The sequence below is a fragment of the Ipomoea triloba genome, chromosome 4, assembly GCF_003576645.1.
Source record: "Ipomoea triloba cultivar NCNSP0323 chromosome 4, ASM357664v1".
Taxonomy (NCBI): Eukaryota; Viridiplantae; Streptophyta; class Magnoliopsida; order Solanales; family Convolvulaceae; genus Ipomoea; species Ipomoea triloba.
Window position 1 is genome coordinate 12,540,070 of NC_044919.1, and position 19,737 is coordinate 12,559,806.

General features: G+C 36.9%; 1 protein-coding gene across 6 annotated transcripts; it reads right to left on the minus strand.

Annotated features, from left to right (window-relative positions):
• Positions 1–1,956: 1,956 nt before the first annotated feature.
• LOC116016407 (uncharacterized WD repeat-containing protein C2A9.03-like) lies at positions 1,957–8,070 on the minus strand. Of its 6 annotated transcripts, none has more exons than XM_031256661.1 (10): positions 7,904–8,070; positions 7,178–7,327; positions 6,508–6,637; positions 6,302–6,388; positions 4,298–4,432; positions 4,055–4,165; positions 3,165–3,256; positions 2,970–3,075; positions 2,714–2,800; positions 1,957–2,627 (listed from the first exon to the last, which is right to left on the minus strand). In XM_031256661.1, exons 2-10 carry the CDS (start codon positions 7,276–7,278, stop codon positions 2,214–2,216), a joined length of 1,263 nt encoding a protein of 420 aa, XP_031112521.1. In that variant the 5' UTR covers positions 7,279–7,327; positions 7,904–8,070; the 3' UTR covers positions 1,957–2,213. The 6 variants fall into 6 exon arrangements, with proteins under 6 accessions (XP_031112521.1, XP_031112520.1, XP_031112519.1 ...); XM_031256660.1 differs by having other exon boundaries at positions 7,883–8,070; XM_031256659.1 differs by having other exon boundaries at positions 7,762–8,069.
• Between the last annotated feature and the right edge of the window lie 11,667 nt (positions 8,071–19,737).

Genomic DNA, 19,737 nt, shown 5'->3' on the forward strand with positions numbered 1-19,737 from the left:
AGTCCTATCTAGTGCTTTGAAGCAGTGTTTGTGCTTCATGGGAGCTTCATCCCAAATGATTAACTTTGTCTTGACAATCAACTCAGCAAGGTCGCTACCTGGTTTAATATTACATGTGGATTCCTCATTAATATATATATATACATACTAGGACCAAACGGCGTCGCACACCCCTAAACAATACATAACCTTATATTTTCTCGGATATTTAGGCGGGTTGGTTTTGATTTTATTCCCCCCCCCCCCCCCCGGAATCCTATTGACTGACGTCGTTTCGTTAGGCAGTTCGGTTTACAGCATTTCAGGTGCGGCCCGACTCGGGTGGGCTAAGACGGATCTTGGGTCGATCGGTTTTTTCACAACCCTAGTTTAAAGCATGAAATGTTTATCTATATAATATTTTAATTTCATATTAAATTATTATATATTTCATTTCTACCTATTATGTTTTCATTACAAAATGAACCCAAGTGTGTGTGTATACATATGAAGGTTCAGGTTCTAAAAAGTGATGACACACCCACACTATTCATCTTGAAAAATCAAAGGCTAGGATCTTACAATTATTAAATTTTTAAGATTGAAATAATTATAATATGAACTTCGCTCTTAAATGTTTTGAATATTTATAAAATTGACCTTTGTTTATTTATTAAAATTCTTAACCATTGATAAACCCTAATGGACGGTTGAGATGCGTCATCACTTTTTACAAGATGACTATGTTCTCATTTGATCCTGCCATGTCTTAACGTGCGGCCGCACCATTAGTTATGCAAGAAAGTACCAATATTGTTAGGAAACACACAACAAATAAATGCACCAATGCATTAAAAAAAAAAAAAAGCACTATTAGGTAAGCATCACCACAAAACGCACCATTAAGTACGCATAAAAGCTCCACACAATGTTTAGAAACGCACCATTAGGTGTGGTGAGGTATGGTGCATTTTTTTTTTGGTGTGTGATGCGTTTTTTGGTGCATTAGTGCATTTCTTTGTTGTGAGCTTCCTAACACTATTGGTGTTTTTCTGTATACCTAATGGTGCGGCCGCATGTTAAAGCTTGGCACACGCGAACTTGGCCCTATATATATATTATAACAATTCCAATTTTCAATTCTTAAAAATTAAAATTCAATTTCTGCGGTCCTAGTTTGCTTTTCTCTGTAAATGTGAAATAGTCAACAAAGAGCTGCTACTTGCAACCAACGGTTTCATGATGCATTGATGGTAATAACATGTTGCAACTCGCGACATCAAGCTCCTACTATAGCTGCGGCTTGCGAACTTGTATATATTTTTGGTTTTTTAGCCTAGATTTGTGTATTTTTTAGTATATTTTAGTGAATTTTGCATACAAAATGTTCAGAGAGTGGTCATTGGATTTACAGTTTAGTCTTCTATTGTTTTGTATATTGATTGAAGCTTCAAGCATCATATGTTACTGTTGATTGTTGAATGTTGGAAGAGCACATATGTTATTGTTGAATCTTCCATTCTTCATTGATAAACTTTATGGTGTTGATATTTGGCCTCACCTCCCATTCCTTCATCAATATCCAATTATAATATATGGTCTCATGAAAATTTTAACATAACTTGCCTTTCTTGAGTGCATATAAATTAATTAAGAAATCAAATCATAAAACCTCTTTGTTAAATATAATGCATCAAAATATTTACACGCATATTACTTGTGCCATTCAGTGTCCCATTTTACCTATCTTGTTTATTACCCCATTTTACCTATCTTGTTTATTACAGAGTATTAATTAGTCAAACCAACTACTTTCGATGTACTCCATAGTTTCTAAATATATATTAATACTAAAATTAATATTATGAGATAATTTTAAACAACTTTATTACTTCAATCAAGTCTCGTTAACTGAATCACACACAAAATATTGTGCAATTTGACCAAAATTGTGATAAATCTAAAAAAAGTAGAATATTTGGCAGAATGAACAGTATATCCATTTTCCTTGCAAAATAGGAAGCAAAAGTGCAACTAAAAGCAAATATAGGAAAAGCACAATTTACCAAATCCTCCTGTACACATGTTATGACATGAAGGGCAAAATGAATTGTATCACTTTCATATATCTTTCACTACACTAGACAAAGCTTGTGCCAGAAATATGAGAAGCCAAAAATCATCAATACCTTCCTGCCACGCTTCGATTTTCATGCATCGCATCCAGTCGAAGATCACATGAAAGCGTCGAGATATCTGTACGAGTGCCTTCTGTTGTATTGCAGCAAGCTCGCATATGTACGATCCCAAACTCCAATGTACAGCGACTCATCGTCGGGGCTCAAGGATACACCGGGAATCTCGCCAAATATGTCGATCTCTTGGCGTTTCTTGAAGTTAGCCTCGGTGCTGTAGATGTGAACGAAATCCGCGGGTTCAGCCACCACCAGGAACTCCCCGTTTGACGAGAAGCGGAGCGATCGCACTGCACCTATGTTTCCTTTGAGCACCGCTACCGCCTCCGACAGGTTTCTCACGTCCCAGACCCGGCACGTTTTGTCTTGGTTTCCTGTTGCGAAGGTGCGCCCGTCCGGGTGCCATGCGGACGCGAATGAGTAGTCTCGATGACCAACGATTGACGCAACAGTCTGAAAACAAAGTTCTTAAGATTACTACAACCGTTCGATTGCACTCTGGAGTCTTACAAGGACCGTATTGAGACTATTTAGGTTACCTTTCCATTTTGGGCATCGACAAGTAATCCATCCAAATCATCTCCCATGACAGTAACAAGCTTCCGATCGGGGCTGATTGATGTATGCTGCACCAAGAAACCATAAAATCTACACCAATGAGCTACCAATATTAACAAAAACAGACAATTCTAGAAACACATCATTTCTTCCCATTCATGCAATTAAAAGGAAAAACATAATGGAGCGAAGAAGAAAACAGTAACATGAGATAAGAAAGCTTTTGGGGAAACTGACATTTACTGGCCAAAGGAAGTGAAAATGGTTTACTAGCTGAAATCTCTCCATGTCATATTCTCGTACACCACAATCATTGTTCGATGCCATAAAATGAAGCTTACCACTGCACAAAAAATAATAATTTGGCGTATAAGTTAGGTCTCATAATATCAGATGGAAATGGATCTAATCAAACAGTTAACAGCATCTAACCTCATGCTATCATAAATATCAATCGCATTTGTAATTGCATTATCCTCATATGATGTCCTCGTGCAGAAGCTGACCCCTGATTTATCCAAATGCTGCATGATAGAAACGATATCATTCAGAGAACGGTTCTCACATTGATTTAATATGGCATTTTAAGAACATTAGAAAGGAACGTTAAATAAACATAACACTCCAATCCGGCAATATCACTATAGATATATATAGGCTGAGAAACCAGATTCTTTTCATCAGAAGAAGCTAAGAAAAAGCCTTATATTGCATACATACAATACAAATTCCAAGAGTACATTAACCCTTTCTTCATTTGAAAACCGGTAGTCTTCAACATTCATCACCGGTCAACAAGAGAAATGGAATAAATTTGTAAACCACAATAAATACTGACATAGTGATATTAGAACTGCTATATGCAGAAACCAACAATTACCAGCCTATTTGTGTAATTCAGTTTTATGGGAGCTCTTAAGAGCAACTATTATTAAATAATTGAAGCAATCAGGAAGATCGAGACAGATTATATTAACAGGGAAAAAACACTCAGCAACAAAGTATCAAAATATTGATGCAATAAACAAGGTTGATGGTTTATATTAACTGGGTAAAAAAGGGATTAGCATGCAGCTCCGTGTTTTAAGTAATTTCATAGCAAGATGAATTCTTAAGTACATTTTGACGCAGGTGAATAGAAATTGGACATAAGTATAATTTCATTCCTAGATATCTTATATTATCAGCTGAGGCTGCTAATTTTTTTCCCCAACATATTATCTCAGTGAAAAGCTGCTTATGTTCTTCCAATTTGAAATAGAGAAAAAGGAGATCTATAAAAAAAAATTGCAAGAAGGGAAGAATCACGAACATCTGATCACCTTACAAATGAGTTCTCCTTGGAACCCCCCTGCTACTATAAAACGGTCCTTCACTGCCAATGTGCTGACCTGAGTTTGTGATAGACCTTCTAGCAAGCTTCCTGCATGTTTCTACATGTCCAAGGAAGAGAAACTTATGTACTATGAGAAGTAGATATTGCAGCACAAAAGCAACCCCAGAGAAGGGAGAGGGGAGAGCACTTTGAAACAAATGAATGGGAAAACTATGCACTTATCGAGTACCTCTGCTGGGATAACATGTCCAGAGAAGTTGAGGACCTCTGACAAGTTGTGAGATACTGATGACCAGTGCATGAGTGAACAATTGGAGAAGAGATATACATCATGTTTTGAAGTAGCCCACACCAAGTTTCTTAGCTGCAAACAAAGTGCATAAAGTGTTACTATTTTATGCCAAGAGAGTCACAAACCAAAAATATTTGAGGCCATAAAGCTCTCAGAACAAGCAATGTCAAATGCACATATTTAACCATAAAGAATATTGTTTCCTAGAACCACAAAACTAGTATAGAGCAGTAAGAGCACTTCCTCTAAAATGTAGTTAAAACTAGAATAATACTGCACTTGAGTGCACATTGACTACAAAATTGCATACATTGTTTTCTACTTGCCAAAAAAAAAAAAAAAAGACATAATCCAAAAGGGATAGAAATGACCTGCATACATGCACAAATGATGTTTGACTTGGTTTGTTTAAGAGAAAGTCAGTTTGCTTGTTTAAGACATAAGAAATTATCCATTAGCAAATGTACATGTTAGAATTGAATCAACTGATTATTAAATCTGCCAAGTTCATAACACAACATGATCATATAATTTTAAATAGCTAATTCCCTTGCAAGACTGTGTGTTAGATTATATCCTATTAATACTGAATAATTCCCATGGTAGTGTGGTAAGCCTGAAGCACTCTGAAATTTTAGTTTGTAGCTTTCTACTCTTCTTATGCAAAATATAAAGTATAATGCAGGATAGCAAACACTGTGGTTCATTTCAAAACTCTTGTGGTGACAAGGAGGAAGGTGATGAGAATAAGGTAGTGCCTTCCATGCGATTTCAAAACTCTTGTGGTGACAGAGATTTTCAAGTAGTTCATATTTGAGTCTCTTACATTTAGGAATTCAAGTCTTCTTAAGCGATGGCCATTTAAAGGTCTTATCCTCAAATGAAAAACTATTCTAAGCCATCCAGTCAATATCTTAGATGTTAGCAATTAATCCCATTTTGTAAGGGATTGTGTTTGGCAGAATTTTAAGAAAACAAAAAAGATGTGATATTCTTTCCAATTTTTTCCCTTCTAAAAGGAGGTGAATTGGGGCCTTGGGGCACACCTAGAAATGTTAAAAGAAATAAAAGGTAAATCAGAAAGAGTAAAAAGTTAGTAGTGTTTAATTTTTTTTTTAGAAAGACATTATTTTGAAACAAACTAAAAAGGACATAACCAAAATCCATGTCTTTTGGTGTAGTGTCTTTCACTAATTCACTTCAATAATGCAGAGTTCAAAAGATGTGTCACCAAATTCACAAGCAGCTTACCAGAGAGTATGAATAAAGATGTCACTTTCAGAACATAATAATTTACATACGCTAGTTTCAGACTTTAAGCTAGTGGAAGCATACTATAAGCCTGCATAATTATGTAGTTTTCCAGAAAATAATATTTAAGAGCCTGGGTGTGAACATACTTGCTTCTGGCCCAACAAATTAACTATCATAAACAATTTTCACTCCAAACTTGATTTATTCCACTATACCATTTAACAAACACAATTCATTGTCTTGTACTTTTGAGATATATAAAGTGGCATTACTAGACATTATTAGGCTAGATCAGAACCAAAAAAGTTAAAATACTTCTCCCAATGGAAACAGAAAATAGAGTCGGGTGCATGACAACAAATGGCAATAACTATAAGTTTAGGTTGTGTTTGTTTGATTTAGCATTTCTCCAGGTGGGAAAAGTCAGAAGCTCTTTTAAAGTGAAGCTTTGGAGAAAGTCATGGATGTGCCATCTTGAGAAATCTATAGAAAGAAAGTTGCAGGTAACTGAAATAAAATCAGGGAAATATCTCAATAATGTACCTAGCAAGTGAAAATGAAGCACTCAACAGCAAATAAGAGGAAACCATCCCACACCAAGAATCACTGGACACAAGCAATCCACCAAATGATAAAACTTAATGAAAAGAAGCTATAAATAAATGCAGAATCTTTGAGAAAACACACCTGAAAATGGAGAAGAGTAGGCTTCACAACTCTTGTATTATAAAAAAAGTCATAGTAGTTGGCACCCTTCTCTGTTTGTTTGCATTCCTTATCAGCCAATTAAAATATGTGAGTAAAGAAAACGACAAGTCTGTTCCACAAAAACTGGTCAAACGAAAGCCCAGTATAAACTACGTATAAAAACTAGAAAGAAAACAAGTGCATACCTTATCAACAGATTCCCCTGACAAGGGTATGTTCTCATAATTCCTGTACTGTTCAAGCCTAGTGACTCTAATGCTTTGTCTAGTAATATTCAACCTGTCCCATGGAATGCCTTGTACATCTTTCCCTTCCCTAGCTTGTGCAGCCGATGTATCAGTCACTTTGGGAAGCTAATGAAAATTCCAACATAAAAAACACATAAAAGGGTTGGGACCAATAGGACAAATTTCAATACAAGAAAACAACTACTAACAAACTTTAGTATTTCAGAAATCTGAGGAAATTAGAAAGGAAACAACAAAATTGGATACAGAATATAAAATCACTAGTTTAATGCCTAAATGAAACAAGTATACTCTCAAGGTTGACTGGTTCTGAAACATAAAATTCTAAATAATTGCATCTCTTCTGTCAACACAAGCACCAACTCAAACCCCAACTGGACACAAAGATACAGGCAAGGCTAGACTCCAGTAAAATCAAAATACAAGAGCAAAGTATTGTACTCCAATATAGGCAAGGCAGGAAAGTAGTTGTATAGTGGTAGCTAAAATAAAATTTAAAAAAAAAAAAAAAAAAAAAGAACAAATAGGGTATGAATAAGAAAATAAGAATCACTACTTCAATTCTCCTAAGCACATTAATCTATTAAATAAAGTGAGCACAACAAACCATATCATGTTCATTGCGGTTAACATTGTCCTCATTGTTATGATGATAATTGAAGTATTCTCCACCAAACTCGTCCATAAAACCATCTCCTTCCCCATCATCCCAGTCCATGTATTCCATCTACTCTACTCTACTTCTCCAGCTCCCTGCCTGCATTTGAAGAACATTACAAAAATAAACCAAGAAACTCAAACATTCATCTTAATGTTATAATACGCCAAAGAAAACACAAAAGTATAATTAAAAAAAAAAAAAAAATCGTTGAACACTGGAAAATCAAAACCGCTAACCTATGAAATTAAAATCGAATATTTACTTCTTATTTTTCCCGGAAACGATTTTTATATCTTTCCACACATTAAAAATCAATTTTTAATCCAAAAATTTTGCAAATTCAGGGGAAATAGATACGTGGTTCCGGATATTCGCACAAAATAATTTCTCCCCAGAAATATACAACCCCACAGACCCAAAAAGCAACAGATTCTTTCAAAACCCAAAAAAAAAAAAGGAATCTTTTTTCATTGAAAATAGATATGTGGTTCTGGGCATTCGGAATTTGGGGCGAGGGTTAGTAACCGCACCAGAAACGTTTCTCGGGCCGTCTGGGTTCAACCCAATCAACAAGAAAAACAACTCCCTCTCTGTCTCTCCCACTGTCTATACGTATTGCAAGATTAAATATAAAGAGGAATAGATAGATACGCATAAAGTGTGGGATTCTACTGGCGTTATGATGATAGCTTAGGAGTCCGATGTAGATCTGAGTGTGGGGTGTCGGCAAGAGAGAAGGCCAAGAAGCTTGACCATGCTTTGGATATGATGACGACGATGCGTCGTGGTTATGATTCGAAGAATAATGATGCTGTAGTTATCTATCCACAATAAAGATCAGTAGCAGCAATTAAGAAAGGGGCGATAGGTGTTGGGGGTAATAGAGTACTTTTATATTGAGACTAGGAAAAGCGCATGCGCTCTGTTCTCAAGAAGAACAAGATCAACACGGCAACACCACTACTCCGGTCCCCCACTTATTTTGTAGAGCCCCAATTTAACCCTTTCTTCAATACAATCTTGATTTGATGTTTAAATTTATTTTTTATGAATTTATAAATTTAATTTTGGGTGTTTGATAAATGACTTATCAACTTTTTAGTTGGTTTTCTTCAATAAAATCTTGATTTGATGTTTAAATTTATTTTTATGAATTTATAAATTTTAATTTTGGGTGTTTGATAAATGACTTATCAACTTTTTAATTGGTTTGATTAATTTAAACTTTTTAGCTCAATTAAAATGAGTGATTGATAAATGACAAATTGTTTAAGTTAATTGGTTTCAAAATTTGAGAAATTTTAATAAAAGATGACATTTTAAGTTATTTTTTTGTACAAATATCAGTGAAGTTCATCACGCGCGCAGATGTATAAATGTAACTCACTTAGAAAGTGATATTTATTTTTCCGTTGTGCATTTCTTGGTGTAACGTATATGGGACGTGTTAATTATGGAAAGTTTATTAAAATTAATTATAATTAATTTCGCAATCATTGTTGTTATTTTTATAATTAATGACGGTATGGGAGGTTGCAATTTGATTTTTAAATCAGATTTAGTTATCATTTTAATGCTACGATTTTAATCGTCTCTTATAAATATCATAGTGTTCGCCAAATGATTTAAGCATTCTGAAAAATTATATTTTTTATTCCTAAAATATTGTTCATTCTCTCCAAAAAATTTTACTCACGCTTTCCTTATAAATTCGTGTGTTCTACTAAAAGTTTTAGTTCACCGAGGTTAATATAACATTAATGCTTAAATTATATTATCATAATTCATTTTATCATGTGAGACTGACGCTATACCGCCATTATCACCCTCGGGGATAACAAATCAGTTTTAAGTAAAACGTAACTTACACACTACTTGATATTTCTAATTTTAAATTGGTTTATCAACGTATTCTCCGTTAGTGTTTAATTGTGTAAACCTCGGTTTTAAGTAAAATGTTCATTCTTTTCATAAAAATATTTATTTTGCATTAAATTTGTTAAATTTTTATTTTCAAATTTAATAAAAAAAAATTACTAAATATGAATTTACATATAAATTTCATGTATATGTTGTTCGGTAATTTATAAGGTTCACATAGCATTATATACCCTGGGCCGAAACAACAAGTTACAAAATTCATACTCGTAAGTTACATAATTTCATAATATAAAGACACAAAAATCACAACACAAGACACATACACATGTTATATATTTACTTATTTTTCAAAGGAAAAATGGTCAAATAGACCTTCGAACTTTAGTTAAAAAGTCAATTAACCCCTCCGACTTTTTAAAGGTGCAATTACACCCATGAACAATTCATTTTGAAGCAATGAAGTCCAACAACCAGTAATTGACCTGCTATCACAGGGTCATTAAAGATCCAACCATTTTCTGGCGAAAATTTCAAGTAAACAGTGACAGGAGAACGGTCGTCCGTCACGGAGAAATAGAACAAAAGGCAACCCAGGTCTGGGTCGCTTTCTCAACCGGAGAAGGCGACCCAGATTTGGGTTGCCTTCTCTGGTTGAGAAGGTGACCACTGTGGCCGCCTTCTCGTTGGAGAAGGCGACCCTTTGCCTTCTATTCTATTTCTCCGTGACCGCGACCGTTCGCCGGTCGCTGATCATGTTTTGCTTAAAATTTTTGCCAGAGAGTGGCCGAATCTTTAATGACCTGTGGTAGCAGGTTAATTACTTGTTGTTGGGTTTCATTGCTTCAAAATGAATTATTCATGTGTGTAATTGCACCTTTAAAAAGTTGAAGGGGTTAATTGATTTTTTTAGCTAAAGTTCGATGGTCTATTTAACCCTTTTCCATTTTTCAAATCTAACTTAGGTACATAATTTGTGTTTATAAGCACAAAATTTAAAAACATAAGACACAAAAATTCATAACATAAAACACAATTACTAATTTATTTAAGGTACATAATACATGCTCTTGAGGTACAAAATTTCATAACACAAGACAAAAATTCACAATATAATTAAGACACATACACATGCACTAGGGTTCACATTGCACTGTAAACCCTAGTCCATGGTATAATGATTGATGTTGTTCCATATCACTTGTAAAACAACGAATAACCTTAAATGACTCGGTTATAGGGCTATCCCATTCAAACCATTGAAATTATTAGTTCCAAACTTATTGAGCTGATTTTTATCGAGATTTAAAATATTTTGGTCATAATCCTAACATTTTTCAATTGTTAATTTCGAACTCAAATTGACAAGACACAATATTATATACCCAAAGTTAATGATCAAACTCTTAATATTTAATTAACAATATATTAGTCCCTTCCAATCAAACACTTCATATTATCATCTTACCATCTAAATAAAAGTCCCCAATTTTATTTTATTTTTTGATCAGGGGGACAGGGGATACCCGAGGGAGCACACTAAGCCTAGCTAGTCTCCCTAATTCTTCGAGCGCATGTGACTCGGGCCAAATCGTGAAGGTAGGCCATTTCGCTGACCATTGGGCTAGAAGAGAAAGTTTCCCAGCTCCTTTGTTGGAGGGTTCCAAGGTCCGCAAGAGCGTCAACGACCATGTTTTGTTTTTTGTACACCACTCGAAAGGCGATATTCCAGTCTTTTCGAATCCGCCGTTTGATATCCTCTACAATGCTCCTAATGGGACCCCAAAGCATAGTACTGGCTTAAATCCATTCCACAATCAGTTTTGCATCCGATTGGATCTCGATATCCTAAATCCCCTTCTCCCAAGCCCAATTCATGCTTTTGACAATGGCAGTAGCTTCCATTTCTTCCGGCGATGCAACCTCCATGTTGCTCGAGAAACCTTCAATCCAGTAGCCCTTCTCATCTCTAAGAACACCACCTATTCCCACTTTCCCGATTGAGGTTTTAACACTGCTGTCGACATTGATGGTGAAACGTTGGGTCGCGAAGGGGTTCCAACAAAGTCTGACAGTTCTCTCCGTGGTTGTACCTCCCTTCATGCTCTCCTCTCTCATGAAAGCTCGACTAATTTCCTCGTTCGCCTCCTTTATCCAAACAGCTTTTCTTTGGATACTCATATCCTCCCTGTTGAAAACTCTATTGTTCCACCATCTCCAAATCCACTAGTGTAACCCCTCACCTATTTGAGTAAAATTAAGGTTCGAAAAATATTTCTTTAGGCTATAATATTCATGAGATGATCTCCCGATGCCTCAAAAGAATTATTATAAGTAAGGACAGTTAGTAATAAGCTGTGATCGTACGTCCCGGTCACGAACCGTAAAAATTTTAGGAACTAGTATTCGGACCCGTTTGTGCTAGGAAATGGATTTTTAGACACCATACTATTATTCTGGAATTTCCTATTTAATTAGATTAGCCCATAGCAGCAAAAATTTATTTGTGATCGTACATTGCGAAATCTCGCGGTGTACCGAACCTAGCCCAATTTTGAGTTTTAGACTGGAATAAATTTTTGGGTTCGAAAATTATTTGAATTGAATTAGTTTCTACTGAGAATTCATCTGATTTAATCCCGATTAGTCTAAGCTAAGATATTTTTAAGATCAAACCATAGAGAGGTGACACTTGTCACCATTTTTCACCATGTGTTGGGAGGAGACTAGTCAACCAAGTGGGTAAATATTTAAGCAATTTTTTTCCCTTCTTCTTCCTTAAGGCCGAAAATAGAGAGAGGGAGAGTAGATTGGGATTTTCATCTTCTTCTTCAAGCTCCAACACTCCATAGCCAAGATCTCCACACAAGTCTCCAAAATATTCGGTAAAACTCCAATTTTATTCGGTAGATAGCTTTATTTTTCATCCTAGAACATGAATCTAAGTTAAGATTTCTTAAAATCATGTGTTATGTTGTTGATGGAATTCTAGGGTTTTAAGGGAAGTTGGGGAAAATCAACTACAAGGATTTTCTACGATATTAGAAACCCGGTTGAGGTAAGGAATCCCTTTAATTGGTTGAGGTTGTTTGAAACTAGATAATTGATAGCTTGGTTGAAATGTGATGAGTTCTAGGTAGAATTTTTGTGTACATGATGAATGTATATATATGTAATTGTATTTTTTTTTTCATAAGGCATATGTACAAAATGTTGTGTTGGTATGAGGTGGTTGTTAATGTGCCTAGATACTTAAGTTAAATATACTATGTATATTATGTATATATATGTAATGTAGGTACGTGTAATGTAATATATATATAATTATAAGTATTGTGTGCCTATTGGTGTGTATGTACGTGAATTATAGTATATATATATATATTTATGTGTATTGTATATATATATATATATCTATATACGTGTGGTGTGTGGGTATTTAAACCATATATATATATGTACATATATGGGTATGTATGTATTAATAAAATGTTGTATTATGTATATATACATGGTAAAATGTCACATTTTGTGTATAGTATATGGTATGTATAATCCATAATTATATATGTGGTTAGTGAGAAGAATAAATATATGTTATGTGTTATGCCTATGTTGAAGTTGGGAAATGTATATGTTATATGCATTGAGATGTATGTGTCAAGTATGAGACTTATGTGATAAATGTGGGGTGGGAAGTGTAGAATTGTTACACTTGAATTATTTTTGTGAAAGGATGTTAGTGGATCATCCAAATGTTCTGCAAAAGAAAAGGGGAATTTTTGAATTGGGGTAAAAAGAGAATTAATTCCCGAGTATTGGAATTGACCCAAGTATGTTCAAAGTATTTTCAATGCAAGAAAAGGGAAAGAGTAGAAAGATGTTTTCAAACCTTAGTTCTAGTAAAAGTGGTGAAGGATCTTGTTAACCACGGAATAAAAGTGAGCTTAAAGTGCCTATTCCGCATGGTAATTATGTGTATGATCAATCATACTGTGGGCGAAGTCTATTCGCAGAGTACTATATCACCCGGAAGGAAAAGGTACTCCTACGGGGGTGTGCACACTTAAGTATAGTCACTCTATGTTCGGGTAGGTGTCGTTCTTATGAACCTAGTGAGGCTAGCTAGGAATCATTCCAACGCTCCTATAAGTCCAGGGGATCAGTATTAGACCGGGCGATGACCACTGAACCTGAGTTCAACGATCCAAGTGGTCAAAAGTGGAGGAAGGACTCCAAAGGCCTCACACTTTCTATCTCGGACTAAGTGGAATTTTGAAATGTGAATATAGCTACGCCGTAGCTACGGGAAAGAAAGATGTGACAAGTATTTAAGTACCCAAAGGTTGTGGGTGATCTCTCTCTTTGAAGAGTGAAAAGTGATGAGAATTTCATTATGAGGGGAAGGTTTTTCTACTAAAGTGATTACAAGCAAGATGTGTGATTTATGGTTCTGCTACTTACTAGTATGCTTAATTGTTTAACAATATATTATTGGGTATGTAAATGAATACCAAATGACCTTGTCAAGAGGGAAAATGATATGAGACATTATTGAATTTTGCTCATAATGTATGCAAGTTGCTATTTATAACTGTTGCAGGTAGAATCTTTGCAGATGAGTAAGGTATAGGGTTTCTATGTAACAATTTTTACAAAAACCTTTATTTAGTTTTGAATGACCCATGGATATCCTTACTTAGCCGTCGTGCTAACTACACTTCACTGTGTTCCTAACAGATGCAGTCTAGTGTCAGTTCTTGTAGCCCGGTGAACTCCGAAAGTTCACCGGAGTATGTTTGTCAAGGCATGGATTATGACGAGTACATACAGATGATGGAGGGAGAAGACCCATACGCACCTGGTTATGCTCCCGAGGCTCCCACCAATCCAGATACTCCTATGGCTCCGTCGGCCCCTTTTGTCTCTTGCCCGGTTATGGACGAGGTCCAGGCTGCTTATGGCTTTTACCCCATAGAGCCGTTAGATGGTAGCGATCCCCTGGAGTTCATTGTGCACTACCCCTACCCTTGGGACCCTAGTCCTCGAGATGTTTGGGAGGAGTGGTCGATGGTTATAACCACTTCTCGGTTTTTGGACCACATTACCTGGTATGAGGGGGAGTGGCACCTGGTCTGGGGAGAGTTCACCGGCCCCGTGTACCGCATGCTCGACTAGACGTCGGATCCTTGGGAGTCTTTGGGAAATTTTTTGGTGTACATATATTTTTTGTAGCCTTAGTGATGGCTAGGCATAACCAGTTGCGTCTAGGTTGAACCTTGTTTGTATTTTGGCCCGAGGGGCAATCTTATGTATGTATCGTTGCAAGAATATATATTTTGCTTAATGAAGCTTTACTAGTTGATATGTATAAAAGTGCTTAAGTATCTGTTAGGTGATGGTTGTGGTTAGAAGAGTTCCCTTTAGCCTGTGCACCTAGAGTGAGATTTATCGCGGAATGATAGAACTCTCTCTCTAGGTGTGGCGGTAATGCCTCGGATGTACGGGAAGGCAGGTCCGGGGTGTTACAACTAGACTATTATGGTGAACATACGGGGCTAGTCCTTGTTTTCTGCATGGCATTCCCTAGAAATATTTTTCACAATCTAGTGTTTGTAAGAAAGTTGGCTCCAAGCGTTTGCTCTTGCATGACCCAACATGGCCTTCCAAACCTCGTTGGCTTGCTCACAATCCTTAAGGATGTGTTCCGTTGATTCATCGCACTCGGGGCAAATGTTGCATCTCCCGTCGCCGGTCATGCCTCTTCTCTTCCTCTCGGCATTTCCCAAGGCTTGGTCGTGCATGGAAAGCCATAGAAAGTTTTTCATTTTACTTGGTACTTTGATCTTCCAAAGTGTCTCCCATGCAGCATCCTGCACGTTATTCGCATTCCCTTTAATTACGTTATAAGCAACTCGGATTGAGAACTTACCCGAGGTATCGCGCGACCAGTAGAGCTTGTCCACCTCCTCTTCCACTCCCACGATCATGAGCTCCATCTTCTGTTTGATTTCGTCTGGTAGGATGCTAAGAGCCTCCCATTTCCAACCTATCGTGTCGTCCCAAAAGTTGACCACCTTAGCATTATTGATTCTGCTTTGGTTTTGCGCTGTTACAAAGATGAATAAGGGTTTTTCATGGATCCAAGGATCCATCCATAACCTGGTCTCCCTTCCATTCTTAACAATGAATCTCACTCCTTGCTGGACAAGAGGGAGAGCCGCATTGATACCTCTCCAGGCATTTGAACTTCATTTTTTGGCATTAAAAATCTCAAACCCATGTTTGCCATGAGCATATTTCGTTTTTAGAACTGTTGCCCAAAGACTTCCACTTTCTTTCATGCGTCTCCACCTTAACTTAGCCATAAAAGCTAGGTTAACATCTTTGGTAGTCCTGATTCCAAGCCCTCCTTAGTTTCTCGGCATGGTTACAACATCCCAACGAACAAGATGGCACTTGCGTTTGTCCGGTGTTCCACCCCAAACGAACCTTCGGATTCTCTTATCAATTGCCTCCCAAATGCCCGCAGGCATAAACATAGTTTGCATGCCATAATATGGGATGGTATGCAAAACCGTCTGTGCAAACATATGCCTCCCTGCCAATGTTAGGATTTGTAGTAAACAGAAGATGTCCGGATTGTGTGTGGCGATAATCCATTTCGCAGCTTGAAGGAATCCCTTACTGCGCCTTGACAGTTCCAAGTAATAATCTTCATGGACAAAAACAAAAAGCAAAAGCAGAGGAAAAGAACGCAAACAAAAGCAAACACACAAAACAAAGAAACACAGGGAAAGGAAGCAAACCAGGCGAGACCAAGGAACGCACAGGCACCTTAGAACTCGATATCCATGTCGCCACCTCCCGGGGTCTCAAGGTTATCCAAGAACGCATCCTCATCCGCCACTATAGAGGTATCGCCAAAACCAGTGTCCGGAGGGTCGCCATGATGCTCAGGGTTGGTCAATTCCTCAAGAAGAATACAGTCAAACTGCTCGCCCTCATCCAAACGCATAACTTGGGACATTGAAGCTCCATTCTTGTCTCTAGTCACCGACGTGTGTTCGTTCTCAGCAGCTACCCGGTTGGGAGTGGTTTTTTGTGTCTGTTCACGTCTCACTTGGGGTGGGTTCTTTTTGCTTTCTACTGGATGTCTCTTGTGGGTCCCATGTTTATTATTCCCTTCGATTTGCTTCTCGGATACCTGTACCGTTGCCCTTTTTCCTTTAGTTGCAACCCAAGCTTTTGAGCTTTCTCCTTGTTTTGGGCGCTCATTAGATTCCCCATAGCTTTGGTCTCCCATATTTCCATCTTCAGCTTCTTCATGCAGAATATCCTCCGCTAAGGTGGCAAATCTTGATCCAGACCCTCTTCCTTCATAGTATATGTGTGTGCCCTTACTTTGCGCGATTTTCTTACTGTTAGCAGCTTTCTCTTGGTCCTTCCCCTCGTAATTTTTCTTTCCATAATCTTTCGCACATTGATTGCGATTTTCCTGATTTTTGGTATAATTCCTTTTTGGTTTCCAGGCAATCATCCATGTGCCATAGTCTTCCATAACCTCTGGCCTAATTAAGGAAGTTTCCCCGCTCCTGTTTTCCTTTCCTTTCTGGCCTTCTTTGTTACCGTTGCTGGCGTCGGAGAACTCTTTCGATCGAATTTCATCGTCGTCGTTCGAACCATGAGAGGCATTTTCTTCATGATTCAAGCTGCAGCTCTCGGCGTTGTGCCCGTACATGCCACACTTGAAGCAGATTTGGTGCAACCCTTCGTACACAATATGGCGAATCATGTTTCTCAGCGTAAACTTTGAAAGCAGCGGTTTTGTGATGTCAACTTCCACGCAAACCCTTGCAAAGCTCGCCCTCGAGACCAAACTTGTAGCTATGTCGATGTTGATCGGACGTCCAATCTTCTCTCCCACTCTCATTAAGAACTTGTGATCAAAATACTCGGCTGGGAGGCATGGGAACCGAATCCACACAACCATCCTCTCGGTTTTCTGTATGAATGGATCAAAGTTTGGAACCCATTCCTTCACTATTAAGTAGTGGTCAAGCATCATCCAAGGTCCTCCATACTTAGCAAAATCGTAATCGTCCACTAACGAGAACTTGACTAGATAATAGTCGTTATCAACAATGACTAGTTCCATTCGCGCTTTAGGCCGCCATATTGCCGTAAGCCGTTTAAGGGGGTAGGCATAGCCCACACTCCTTCCCATAACCTTGACTATTAGAGTTTGTTTCCATTTGCTTCGAAGCCTTACCTTCTCCTCCCTCGAAAGCCTAATGATCGGACAACTCTGATCTACATCATCGTCAGCTTCCTCCTCGTCTTTAGAGACGAGATCCATCTCATCCTCTACCTACTGTGTGCTTTTTGATGATTCGTTTGCAACAATATGTTTGAACGAGAGGGTCCCCTTTTGCTTTTTGTTCTCCGTTGCGTTTCTCGAACCCCCTTCTCCCGCAGGTGGAGCTTCCCCCATAGGAGATTCCGTAGAGTTCTTCGTTTTCTTTGTACTTCTCTCAAGTTGATCTTGTTCTTCGCTGTTCCGGCATGTCGGGAGAGAAACTCCGGTCATTCTCTCGAGTTTTTTAAAAGTCCCCAATTTTGACAGTTGCCTCATCACTTGTACAACAACCTTATAATTGTCGTTTAAGTAATTTCCATTCAGTTCCTCCATGCGCATTTCATGCGATCTAACGTCACAATAAGGCCTAATTGGTTTACCATACGATACCGACAAATTTTACTGTAAACCATGATCCACATAGCTAAGTGAATTATGCATCAAAATACATTCATACAAATAGTGAATTTTATACACATATAAATAGTGGTACTTGGTTGCACTTCCATATTGAAGGGGTGGGTTCGAGTCTCATTGGAAGCGATATTGACTATTTGTGACTATTTGTGCTTCAGTAAGTTGAGAAAGTAGTTAAAAACTGATACTGCATTATAACAGAGTCAGTAATATTAAAAAAAAATAGTGAATTTAAATTTATTGACTAACATATTTATAAGTAAAAGGGTAAAGTGTGTCGAATAAGTCCAACTATACTTTACAAAGAAATACTCCCTCTGTCTCATTTTACCTATCTCATTTACTATTCATTGGTCAAACAAACTTTTTCTTCATTGCTTATTTTCTTTAGTATTTTTTTTATTTTTAAATTTAATTTTTTGTGTTTAATAGTACTTTTAATGTAGTTTCTAAATATATAAATTTTATATATCTATCTATATATAATAACATTATCCTCCTTCTAAAGATTTCCCGCTCAAATCCAGGGTCATTTTGGTAAACTCATTTATTTTATTTATTTATTTATTATTTTATATTAATATTAATTTATTATTGGTGATTCAATTATGGTTAACCTAAAAATTTACATTAATTTCCTATACGTTATATTCGGCTACACAGCTGTTTATATTAGTGAAAGGATTATTATGGTTAATTTCTGTGCTCAATGCCAAATTTCCTTTTCATAATTGTCTGTTAATTTCCTATACCTTAATTTCCTATTCATAATTTCCTATTGAGAATCTGTTTATATTAGGCTACAGATTATTATGGCAAAAGGTGACAAAATACAAGCATAAATATTAGGAAAGACAGTACCGATTATTATGTATATATATGCGAAGTGTTGGAATATGCGAAGTGATAAACCACCAAAGGACTATAGAATTTGAAAGGTAAGGATTAGACTATCAACTTTGCATATTTTTCATGTTTTTATTTTCGCATATTCATTCTGTTTTCTTATTCATCAAACGTGTTTTATGTATATATACTCTGTTTTCTTGGAAAATGAAGAACCATGATGACTCCACAAATTGTTGCTTTCCGGATTGGCGATGCGGTCGAAGTGGCGAGCAACGAAGAAGGGTTCGTGGGATCCTACTATGAGGCGACGGTTGTGGGTCAATTGACCACCGGCCATGTCTACATAGTTCAATACAAAAATTTAGTGACGGACGACTTTTTGGCCCCACTGACGGAAAATGTTCCCCTCGCACAAATCCGGCCGCAGCCGCCGCAAGTGCAGTCCACTTTTTTCGATATGTACCAGGTAGTGGACGCCTTCGACAATGACGGTTGGTGGGTCGGTCAAATCACCGGGCAATACAGGGACCGTTATTATGTCTACTTCGAGAATTTCGGCGAGGAGATTCTTTATGACAGAGATAATATAAGAATCCATCAAGATTGGGTTCAACAGTCGTGGATTCCCAACGAAACCCGAATACAACCCCTTTTTTGATTACCATTATGTTTTTACGAGAATATAATATAATGACTCCCATTATGTTTTTCTGCCACGTTATGTTTTAATATATTATGACTCCCGTTTTATGCCAGCATAATATTTAATATAAAGAGATGTTTTGTTTCTGCCATGTTTTGTTTTTCTGCCGTGTTTTGTTTTTTCTGCACGTTGGCTCACCGTTTCAAGGTCTAATTCTAGCATTTCAACCTCATTTTTACATATCAATAACTGAGATTCCAAATCATTAACAAGAGATTGTAACTTAACATATTAATCATTCAACTAATAATATTTAATTTATTTATTAATTTATTAATTAATTATTTATTATGGTTAAAT